The 11,866-nt window shown below is 39.3% G+C and overlaps 2 protein-coding genes and 1 non-coding gene across 3 annotated transcripts in view; 2 read left to right on the top strand and 1 right to left on the bottom strand.

The window, feature by feature from the left end:
* Nucleotides 1–1,917, top strand: part of ACTR10 (actin-related protein 10 homolog (S. cerevisiae)) — a 29,664-nt gene extending 27,747 nt beyond the window's left edge. Inside the window, exon 14 of the mRNA XM_015566522.1 lies at nucleotides 1,826–1,917. Coding sequence (XP_015422008.1) covers nucleotides 1,826–1,917 — 92 coding nt within the window. The remainder of the gene's footprint in view (nucleotides 1–1,825) is intronic.
* A 117-nt stretch (nucleotides 1,918–2,034) lies between these two features.
* On the bottom strand, nucleotides 2,035–2,107 carry TRNAK-CUU. Its single transcript has one exon. It is a non-coding gene; the product is annotated as a tRNA-Lys (tRNA).
* A 2,053-nt stretch (nucleotides 2,108–4,160) lies between these two features.
* The window catches only part of PSMA3 (proteasome subunit alpha 3), a 22,925-nt gene continuing 15,219 nt past the window's right edge, over nucleotides 4,161–11,866 (top strand). Inside the window, exons 1-2 of the mRNA XM_006767670.2 lie at nucleotides 4,161–4,299; nucleotides 7,048–7,130. Coding sequence (XP_006767733.1) covers nucleotides 4,279–4,299; nucleotides 7,048–7,130 — 104 coding nt within the window. The 5' untranslated portion in view covers nucleotides 4,161–4,278. The remainder of the gene's footprint in view (nucleotides 4,300–7,047; nucleotides 7,131–11,866) is intronic.

Genomic DNA, 11,866 nt, shown 5'->3' with positions numbered 1-11,866 from the left:
TATCTTGAAGTCCTAATCCCCACTACCTGTGAGTGTGACCTTATTTGGAAATAAAGTCTTTGCAGATGTAATCAAATTAAGGTGAGGTCATTGGGGTGGGCCCTAATCCAGTAAAACTGGTGTCCATATAAGAAGAGGAAAATGCCGTGTGGCAGAGATACTCAAGGAGAAAGCATGTAACAACCGAGGTAGAGACTGGAGTTATGCATCTGCAATCCAAGGAATACCACGTATTGTGGTGCCATCAAAAAGCTAAGAGAAAGAACCGTAGAACAGATTCTTCAGGAGAGCCTTTGAGAGCATGACTGTCTACGCCTTGATTTCAAGCCTCTAGCCTCCAGAACAGGGAGACAATCAATTTTGGTTATTTTAAGTCACCCAGTTTGCGATACTTTGTGATGGCAGCCCTAGGAAACTTAATAACCCTTCATAACTCACTAGGAAATTATCAAACCTGAGGAGAGCGTTGTAGGAAATCTTGATTTTAGTCCAGTGGGTTAATCAGAAGGGCAAAGACCTGGACTTCAGATTAGCATCTCACAGATCATCCACTTTAGACAAGTTGGTCACTGTCCAACTTAAAACACCAAACATCCTCTCTTACTAAATGAATGTCTTTTACTTTAATTTCAGCTTTATGCCTGAAATGAGTAATCAAGCAAACTTGTTCAATTACAGGTGATTTTTGGTCTGGTCAAAGACAGTATCAGGGTTAAGAGATGCAAGGAGAGGACTCCTGGTAGGCGGTTGGGAGAGGGATGACTTGTTTCAAAGGGGAACAGAGAAATAGAATGGCAGCCTGCAGGGAAACTAGGTCAAAATTTTTGTTTTAAGATAGAGAACTAACAGCATGTTTGTATGTTGAAGGAAGAGAGAGAGAGAGAGAGAGAGAGAGAGATCAGTCGTTAAGTGGGAGGAAAGCTGGGGGATAACACACAAAGGTACAGGAACTAGGGCTTCAGGTAGGAGCATGGACAGTTCACGTGTGTTGTGTGTGAGTGAGATCCTGGAATGTGCTTGGATGTGGTGGTGTGGAATCCAGGTGTGTGGACTTCTCTGATTACTTCAGAATTCTTTTTTTTTTTAATTGTTTCAGAATTCTTATTGAAGAGAGAAGGCAGAAATGCTGCCTCCTGTAGGTACCTAAAAGCCCTTCTGAATGTTCACATCTCAGTTGTTTTGTGCTTCTGTTTCAAAGAGCCTCATCCTTATCAGAATATTAACTTCCTAATAACTATGCTGCCTCCTGTAGGTACCTAAAAGCCCTTCTGAATGTTCATATCTCAGTTTTGTGCTTCTGTTTCAAAGAGCCTCACCCTTATCAGAATATTAACTTCCTAATAACCATCCAACTGGGTGGATAGATCCCAAATATCGTTAGAAAACTGCATTATGTATGTACTGGTCGTACAGATCTGACTACAGAAAGAAAAATTTCTCACTGTATATTCTTCAGGGGATATTCCTCTACCTACCCCTTACCCCAGTACAGGCCCTATCATGAAAGCAAGAAAAAGTAAAATAAACAAAAAAGGAAGACACATTTTCTTCGAAATGCTCCAGCCTCCCCAGCTGCTTTTACATAAGATGTTTTTTTTAATTGTTTTATTGCTTAAAGTATTACAAAGAGTATTACATATGTCTCCTTTTTTTCCGCGTTACATGAGATCTTTAAGTCTTGGAAAAGGTGCCAAAATCAGTGCTCGTATTTTGTTCTGGTAGAAGCACAAATTGCCCTCTACCAGTAACTAATAATAAGACGAAAATAGTAACAGAAAACGAGTCTCAACTTTAAACTGGACTTTCAGTTTCTCTGTGCTTTAAGGAGGAAGTTGGGAAGAGACCGCAGAAAGGAAGAGGAACGTGCGCTTTCAAGTGCGCAAGCGCGGTCTGAGACCTGTTTCGTTTGCAAAATAAACTTTTTCCCGGAGATCTGGTTAATGGTGAAAATAATTAGGTTCCAAGATCCCCTATTTGGTTATAATGCTTTGGAGAAACCTTAATACAAAATTCCCTAAAGAAACACAAAACGACCGCCCAACGTGGGGCTCGAACCCACGACCCTGGGATTAAGAGTCCCATGCTCTACCGACTGAGCTAGCCGGGCGCACATGAACCAGCGCCGTTTTTCTCCTTCTTGATCATTATTCAGTTACATTACGTTTTGTTCTACCTATTTACTAAAAACTTGTATCATATCATTAAATATGCACTTCCCGATTTTTTCTTCAGTCCGCACACACCCGGACCACCACCACCACCACATCGAGGCACATGGGAACCATACAGAATTGATTAGCATAGCTCCTGGGCAAGGACAGGTAAATTCTTGAAGCTTACCATATTAAAAAAAACACACACACCCCCTTCCTCTCTGAAATCAATTATTTTTATACACACACACACACACACACACACACACAACAAAGTTTAACCACTAAAAGATTACTTACACTGAAAACACACACACACACACACACAGCAGAGTTAGCCCTCAGTCCGCACACACCCGGACCACCACCACCACATCGAGGCACATGGGAGCCATACAGAATTGATTAGCATAGCTCCTGCGCAAGGACAGGTAAATTCTTGAAGCGTTCCATATTAAAAAAAACACACACACCCCCTTCAAAACACACACACACACCCACACACACACACACAACAAAGTTTAACCACTAAAAGAGTACTTACACTGAAAACACACACACACACCCACACACACACACACAGCAGAGTTAGCCCTTTTCCTTTAATATGATCTAGTCAAGGAAAGTTAAGTTGAGGAAGGGGCTTCTGGTTCACTTAAAATGAGGCCTCTTTCCGGTAACCGCCTCACAGTTGAGAGATGCGACCCTCAGAGGCACCAGCTCAAGTTACAGAAGCAGGGAGGAAAGAATTAGTCATTGAATCGTTTGGTAAAGAATGTTAATCCTAAGAGGAAAGAAGAAAAACTGATTTTAATCAAATTATGACATGAGGAGACAATGGAATTATTAAACAACTAATTCTATTAAGCGATTACTGCCAGATTAAAGGAGCCTAAAGACCTGCAACTGAATGCAATGGGTGGCGTTGGATTTTTGTGTGTGTGTGTGTGAAGGGCATTGCTGAGTTGCCAAAATCTAAAAAGTCTGTATATTGGGCAATAGTATTGTTAATTTTCTGATTTTCATAATTGTGTTGTGACTATGTAAAATACTATTGTTTGGGGAAAATACACTGAGGCATTTAATAGTTTAAAAAGTGCTAATAGTCCTGCTTTAATAATAAGACTCAAATCTAAACCGCTACAAGATCTGGTTCCATGTCCACCTCCGATCTTACTTCCTGCCGGCTCCCCCACTTAATCACTGGCAGGCCAGGCTGCCCTGATCGTTCCTGTAAAATGCCAAGCTCATATTCCTATAACAATCCCACGTTTCCGTTTAAATAGCACCCATTCCGAAAGTCATGCTATAAGTGCCAGGTCTAAAGTTCAAACCTCCATGGTCTCTTCTACCTTCTTACCACATTCGCCTATTTACTCTTTATTGCCTATTTCGTTACATTGTATGTAAATTCCAAGAGGGTTGAGGTTAAGCCTACTCCACCTTTTTATCACCCATGTTCAGCAGAGTACTTGGAATATATTAGATCTCCACAAACATCTTTAATCAGTTTTATCCTTAATTCCACTAAATAGTTCTTTTCACAAAAAGGGTGTTAAAGCTTCTGTAAAATGCCTGAGCTCAAAGGTGAGATACCTTTAGAGTGCAACTTGCACTGTCGTGAGGATAGGCGGGTTGATGGGATGCCCTCAAAACAGTGGGTCAGAACCGGGACGCCGAGTGTGGAGGGGGAATCTCCTCTATCGCTTTCTTTGGTCTTAGTAAGAACATCTCTGCTTTGCTCTAAGAAAGAATAAAGTATCAAGCTAGCCAGAGGGATAGTATAAAAGGTAAATAGTTCCTAGGAAGTGGAATAGAGCAGCTTCTCAAACATCCCGATGACTCAACATCACGCACGACAGAAACTGAAGAGGAAGAAGCCCTACCTTGCCCTAACCCCCACCTTCCTCGTTTCTGCTTCTGCGCACCGCCCTTCCTTGGTTGTCCCCTCCTTTTCCTTCCCCACAATCCTCTGTTCCCGGAGCTAAGCGAGGAACGAACCACAGAGAAGGCTATTGGTTGAGAGATCAGCCAATAAGAGAGCCTGTTACTAGTGTGCGTGCTGCGGTGTAGCGGGAGCGCTTTCGGCCCTGAGACCCTACACGTTCCGCTGGTTTTTAGCAGGATGAGCTCGATCGGCACCGGGGTGAGTTCGTTATCTCTCGGTGTGATAGTCTAGTCGGAGGATTCGCGTTGAAGGGAGCTCGGGCAGGCCGCTTAGGGTGCGCCAGTTCGGGGTGCACTGGGGACTGCTCTCGGCCAAGAGGGCTGCTTCCAGTGGTCCCTCCCACACGCGTATTTCTAGGCCGGGGCCTGCGGTGACGGGGACCTGGGGCTTGCAGCTCAGGTGTGGCGGGCCTGGCGGCGGCGCAGTGAAATGGAGCCGCTGGGGATTGCTGAGTCACGTTCTTGATCCTTTCCGGGAAACCGAAAGTGGAAACTCGTGGGGCCTGAGACACAGTGGGAAGGGCTGGGCGTCAGCCCCTCCTGGGAACCGCCGAGCCCAGGCGGCTGAGGGTCCGAGGTCTGAGACGCGCTTTCCGCGGACGGCTCCGTGCAGTGGCCCGGGTGCTGCTGACTCACGGGGCCTTCTCCATCTTCCCCCCGTGGGGAGTGATCGCTCCGTGTACTTCTTTGGAAACTCTACCCGGACAGAACTAAGAAAAAATGGTCTCAAAAGTGAAATCTGAAGAATCCTTTATTTTTTCCTGGGTCCCAGCTTTTCCTTTACAGACTACCTTGCACACTACTGCAGACATTGAAATTATTAGCTGGGGACCTAGCCGCTTCTGACTTTTCATAGAAAAGACTGTCGAGGATTTTGGAGTTGGACTTGTTCGGCTAATTTCCTTTGTTAAACGTGCTGCATATATGCAGTCTTTTGCTTACCCCTTTTATGTATTTCTCCATATAGAAAATAATAGTTTCGTTTAGAAATATAGATTGGTTGTTTGCATGAAGGCGTTGAATAATGGGTTTCTGAGAGTTCACAGGGTTTGGATACTAAGCATTAAGCCCAAGTACTGGTTTCCGAGTTTGATAATAGGCAGCTTATGTTTGGAATGGTTTATTCCATTTGGTTATGTGATGCTAAAGTTTGTCATGTTTTTTTGTTTGTTTTTAGGAATAGTAGTTGCTTAGTAATGTAGCAAATTGACTTTGCAACTGCATTAATATTACTTTCGATTGATAGTGTTTCATTCTCCAAACCCTGAAAAAGCACTTGATAATATAACCTTTTGTTGTTACAGTGGTAGAGTTAAGAATCTTCAGGAAGCACCTCTGTGGAGGCCTATCTCCTGTTACCGCTTTTAGTAAGACCTGTCTACTTGACATTTCTCCCCACCTGATGGTTTAACAGGCATTTCAAACTACATGTCCAAAGTAGAGCTCTGGGTTTTCTTGCCCTTTTGCATCTCTTACAATCTTGAGTCTTCAGTGAACAGCCCCGTTCTAGTTGCTCAAGTGAAAAAAGAAAAAAAAGTATGATTCACCTGTAATTTCTTTTTTGTTCCTATTTGCATCCCCGACAATCTGCAGCTCAGTGAATGGTCCAGCTCTAGTTGCTCAAAAGAAAAAAATCTGATTCACCTTTAATTTCTTTTTTACGTTACTCCTAGAGCCAATGCATTAGCAGGGTTTTGTTGTGGGGGGAGGGAGGAGGTTCTCCACACTCAAAAGATACTGCTTTTCATCTTAGTTTCTCTAGTTGAAGTACCACCTTTGGAATACCTGATCTCTGCTTCCACTCTTGTTCCCACTGCAATTCATTCTTCAGATGAATGATGTTTTTTTAAAAAATTAGGTTATATCAGCCCCTCCCCCCACACCCCCCTCCCTGTTTACATTCCAATGACTTCCTATTGCATTTAGAATAAAATATAAACTTCCTACTCCAGCCTGGAAGGCAGCATAGTTTATCCCCACATATCTCTCATAGTTTTCTCTCTGCCACTTACAGTGCTGAAGACGCAGTGGCCTTATTTCTTTTCCTGGGCTGTGCTAGGCTTATTTCCACCTGCAGGTCTTTGGCCAAATGCCAGGATGGCTCCTCCATGTCCTGAATGGCTAGTTACTACTGTGGGACTCAGTCTAAATAACTAAATATAACTAACTGCCCCAGCAAGGCCTTTCCTGACCAGGTAGTCTGTAATAGTTGCTCCTGTCATTTCGATCTGTTTTATTTTCATTATAGTCCTTTGTATTGATTTTAGAGAGAGGAACAGAGAGGGAGAGAAAAAAAACCTTGATATGAGAGAGAAAAAGAGAGAGAGAGAGAGAAAAAGAAAGATCTGTTGTCTCCCGTATTCACCTGGGCATGTGCCCTGACCAGGAATGGAACCGGAGACCTTTTGGTGCATGGGGCAACGTTCAGCCAACGGAGCCACACTGGTCAGGGCTCATTATAGTCCTTTTTCTGGGTTACTGCTGTATCTCCAACATCAGATTTGTGCCAGTCTGATTTGAAATGAAGTCGTTAAAAAATGAGTATTCTCTTAATATTCTCTTATAATGACTAACATGTTTATTACATGTTTTAATGCTAAATGATTTGTCTAAGGCTCTTCAGTTTGTTTAGTGCCACAGTTATGAATTAGAATGTTCTGACTTCAGTGTTATTTCTGCCATACCATAGTAATTACAAAATTGAGTTTTGTGTTTTATTGGAAAAAAGTTGCTTTTATCTGAGACTTCTATTACTTCCCAGTAGCAGAAATCTAAAGCGTATAACTTTTGCCTTAGCTTCTGTTGCTGCTCTGACATGCTAAAGCAAAGTCTTTGTTGAGAGTTAACACACATTTCTGATGTGTAAGCCATTTTAGAAAAAAAATTGTAAGGTTATTATTGCCAAAGATACATAACTATAGGCTTATTGTTGCCTTTTTCCTCCCAGTATGACCTATCAGCCTCTACATTCTCTCCTGACGGAAGGGTTTTTCAAGTTGAATATGCTATGAAGGCTGTGGAAAACAGTAGGTAAGAAACATTGCTTTACTTGAAATTAGCATATTATTAAATATCTCCTTTTCTATATTTTTGGTACTTAGCCTTTGTTATGTTACTTTGGTACAAAACATGTGTCCTAAAATAATCTCAATTTATTAGTCATTTTCAGATCTTTTTTTAGGCCAGATCATTTCATGAGTCCCAGTCCTGTATTTCGATTTGGACATTTTACCATGTCTCAAATGTAGTGTATAAAACCAAATTCATTATCATCTTTGCTAGCCCATTTCTTTTTTCTTTTAGATATATTTTATTGATTTTTTACAGAGAGGAAGGGAGAGAGATAGAGAGTTAGAAACATCGACGAGAAACATCTGATCAGCTGCCTCCTGTACACCCCCTACTGGGGATGTGCCCGCAACCCAGGTACATGCCCTTGACCATTATTGAACCTGGGACCCTTCAGTCCGCAGGCTGACGCTCTATCCACTGAGCCAAACCAGTTAGGGTTAGCCCATTTCTTTTTAAAATTCATGGTTTATCTCATTGTTTTCTTTGGCCATTAGGTTTTAACTTGTATTTCTTTTTTTTTTTTAAATGTCCTATGCCATTAGTCATGTGTTCCTCTCTGCAGGGATTTAAAAAAATACTGCTGCTGCCACACTCCAAAAGGTGTAGGATCACTAAGATACTTTTCCTGTTGGCCTCACTTCCTTTACTTTCTCTCTTATTTAGAATAAGGCACTAAAATGATCCTGTGGCAAATTTTATGAGTCTTTTATTGAAGAAATTGCATCAGTTATAGTTATGTGTTAATTGTATTTTTGAATCTGAAGAAGCTTTGGGATGAATTAAAGGACTTTTAAAAATGAATTTGTATTATAGCATTTCACTCAGATCTCAAAGAATTTTTTTCAGACCTACTAAACAAATGGTGTTGGTGTTTAAGCTCAGTTATTTAAAATAATAATGAGCCCTAGCAAGTTTGACTCAGTGGATAGAGTGTCAGCCTGCAGACTGAAGGTACCGGGTTCGATTCCTGTCAAGGGCACATGCCCGGGTTGTGGGCTTAATCCCCAGTGTGGGGCGTGCAAGAGGCAGCCAATCAATGAGTCTCTCTCTTCATTGATGTTTCTACCTCTCTCTCCCTCTCTGAAATCAATACAAAAATATATAAAAAAAATAAAATAATAATGAAAGCTTTTGGAGTAGAAGTGGAGTAGGGAAATATTTGTAGAGTTTTAGAAAAATCCATATGCAAATACTGAGTTATTCAAATTTGTACTAGTATCTTTAATACTGGTATATGATTATGGAGACTGTTATTTGTCTTTGCATGTGCTAGCGCACAGTAGTTATTCCTGAGTGCTAGAAAGAATGTGGATTTCTAATGGTTTATGAAATATTAAACATTTTTGAGCACAAATACACTTTAAGTCCTATTATAGGATTTGAAACAAAGTTAATTTATTTTGTGTTTAAATGTTGTATTAGATACATTGATATATTTATAGGCTTTTGGTATCTGATACTGTAATAGAACTAAAGCTGTTAAGAATTTAGGCTAAAATGTACTTGCTATTGTATACAAAGCTTGATAGAGTTCAGAAGAGAGTCAGATTCAAGAAAAAGTTGACACATTTTCTTCCTGTTGATAAAGGAAGATTAGCTTTTAGACCAGGGAGCTAGAGAAAGACTTGAGAAAGTTACTATTTTTTCCCCTCCTCTGCATTCTTGCACTTTTCATTAGTGTAAAAAATGGTAAGAGAAGTATCAACTAAGAAAAACTGGAAATACATTTTGAAACCATCTGTAACCCAGAAAATTGAGGCTAGGCTATGGGGATCTGTGTATTTAATAATTGGCTTTCTATTAAGTATTTCTAAATATGATTTAAAACCGTTACATTTAAATAAAATTGGAATTTTTAAAAATGGAAACACTATAAATGATGTTTTTATCTGCATAAAGAAAAAATACGGAAAGTTCTTCTTTTAAAGGGATCTATAATACCTGATATGATAGAATGTTGTATGAGGATCACAAGATGTGAATTTTCCGCCCTGGTTGGAAGATAGCTCAGTTGGTTACAGCATCCTCCCCCATATGCCAAGGTTGGGTGTTTGATCCATGGTCAGGGCACATACAGGAAGCAACCAATTAATGCATAAATAAGTGGAACAACAAACTGATGCTTCTCTCTCACTTCCCCTTTTCTCCCCCAAAATCATTAAATTAAAAAAATATTCTTTAAAAAACAAGATGTGAATTTTCCTCCTAGCTGCTACTTAATAGTGATATCAGGTAGGGTTACTCTATGCAGTCTTATAATGTTAGGTGTAGACATCTACCCTAACTACTCACATAACTGACAATAAGAATGAAATCTATGTAAAAACATTTGGAAAATCTTTTAAGTGCTGTATGGGAACAAAAGTGAAAATTAGAAAAATTAGATTGCATATTAATTTTCTTAAGAATCTGGCCTATAAACTAATAGTTAGAAAACATTTACCATTTATTTAAATAAATTGATTTAAGATCATATTACTGCATTGAATGATGATCAGTTTTTTAAAAAATATGTATTTTATTGATTTTTTCACAGAGAGGAAGGGAGAGGGATAGAATTATAAACATCGATGAGAGGGAAACATCGATCAGCTGCCTCCTGCACACTCCCTACTGGGTATATGCCCGTAACCAAGGTACATGCCCTTGACCGGAATCGAACCTGGGATCTTTGAGTCCACAGGCCGATGCTCTATCCATTGAGCCAAACCGGGCAGGCAATGATGATGTGTTTTTAAAGAAAGAAATTTAATCTTGGGAATTTAAAAGTCAAATATTTTTGAGTGCCTGCTAAGTATAGGAACTACCAAATTAATTAATGACATATAAGTTAATACTTAAAAGTACCATGATCTTAATTTTATACCCCTAGAAGGTGATATGCAAGAGATTAAACTATAATCTTCCTCTTTAGCCTCATTGAGGAATCATAATATGAAAGAAAAATTGTAAAATATAAGGATTAGATTGTTGAGAACAAAAATGTACACAACATTTTGGTGTCCAGATCCTGTTATACTTAGGACCTCAAAGAGCATTTTTTATGTAGACTATAGGTTCTCTCCATCTAGACTGTGACCCTAAAGAGCTTTTATGTATGCAGGTCATTTGTCCTATTAATATTTACCATGTTAGATTTTAAAACAATTAAAAATATTAAATCATTCAAAAGAACAATAGTAAACACAATTGCATGTTACCATAAAAATTTAAATGAATGTTATTTAAAAATATTAAATATTGGTAACATTTGTAATAAAAAATAAACTATCCAAAATATATTTAAAAATGTAGTGAGAAGAGTGGCAGATCACAATAGTTAATTAAAGCTTAATAGAAGACAGATTCTCATATCTGCTTCTGCTTCAATATGTTACTTTTATTGAAGCTTGTGAAGCAAATCAGGCTTCATGCAGGTATGTAGTTGGAAAAATGAGAAGTATTTTAATAGCCTTTTCAGATAATTATAGATGTTCTAGGAACAACTCAAAACAGTTTTTCCCATGCAGAAGCACTTTGAGTACCTTCAATTTCAGTATGATAATAAAAAGACAGGTACTTAGGGGTTGTCATATAATAATATTAATTACTGCTTTATCAAGGACATTCTTTGTTTAAAAAAAAAATATTTTTATTGATTTCAGAGAAGAGGGAGAGGGAGGGAGGGAGAAAAATAGATGATGATTTGGAATAACTAGGAAAGGCTACTTGAGGCTAAAGAGTTTAAGTTCCAGCGAATTTGCCAAAGTTTGTAGAAATTTAATATTTGAGGGATGCTAGGGTGTTTGAATTCAGTAGAGCACTGGATTTATAAATAGGAATTTGAATAAGCTAGATGGACTTTGCAGATTCTCAGGGTTTTTGAAAGGTGGGCCCAGGAGTTAAAACTGGAAAGGGGAGCCATGTTTGAAATGTGGGGGAAGGAGTGTCTGAAATTCTTTGCAATATGTGTACGTGGTTCTGTTTATTTTTCTGGTTGTTTCTAATCAAAATTCCTTTTATTAAAAGGATTAGAAAATAAAATAATGTATTTTCATCTTAAAATGGCAACATATAATTTCTCCACATTTTACTTAAGAGATTACTTTAAGATCTATTTTTTAATTCTTTTTTAAATATGTTTTTATTGATTTCAGAGAGCAAGGGAGCTGGAGAGATAGAAACATGAATGATAAGAGAGTATCATGGATCGGCTGGCTCCTACATGCCCCCTACTGGGGATAGAGCCTGCAACCCGGGCATGTGCCTTCACAGAGATTCAAACTGTGATTTCCTGGTTCATAGGTCTATGCTCAACCACTGAGCTGCCGCGGTTGGGCAAGATCTATCTTGTTTTAAACAGTTGTATAGAATATACAATTTATTCTTTTATATACTTACTAGAGGCCTCGTGCATGGCATTCATGCACTGGGGGGTGTGGGGGTCCCTCAGCCCTACCTGCACCCTCTCCAATCTGGGAGCCCTCAGGGGAGCCCTCTCCAATCCGGGAGTTTCTATCTCTTTGCAATCATATGAGTGAATTGTCTGAGACCCCAATTCAGTTTGGTTTGTTGCTCACAGAATAATAGAGGCTTTTTTTTTTTCTTTGCTTCATTAGAGGAGATTTCCTGGAAGTTTTAGGATATCTTCCCTTTAATTTTTCCTCGACACTCTGATTTTACTTATGTCTCTCACCTTTGTTTTCCCTTCATCC

The sequence above is a fragment of the Myotis davidii genome, unplaced genomic scaffold (assembly GCF_000327345.1).
Source record: "Myotis davidii unplaced genomic scaffold, ASM32734v1 scaffold281, whole genome shotgun sequence".
NCBI classification, from domain to species: Eukaryota; Metazoa; Chordata; class Mammalia; order Chiroptera; family Vespertilionidae; genus Myotis; species Myotis davidii.
Note: the sequence above shows the minus strand (reverse complement) of the source record. Positions and strands in the feature narration are given on the sequence as shown.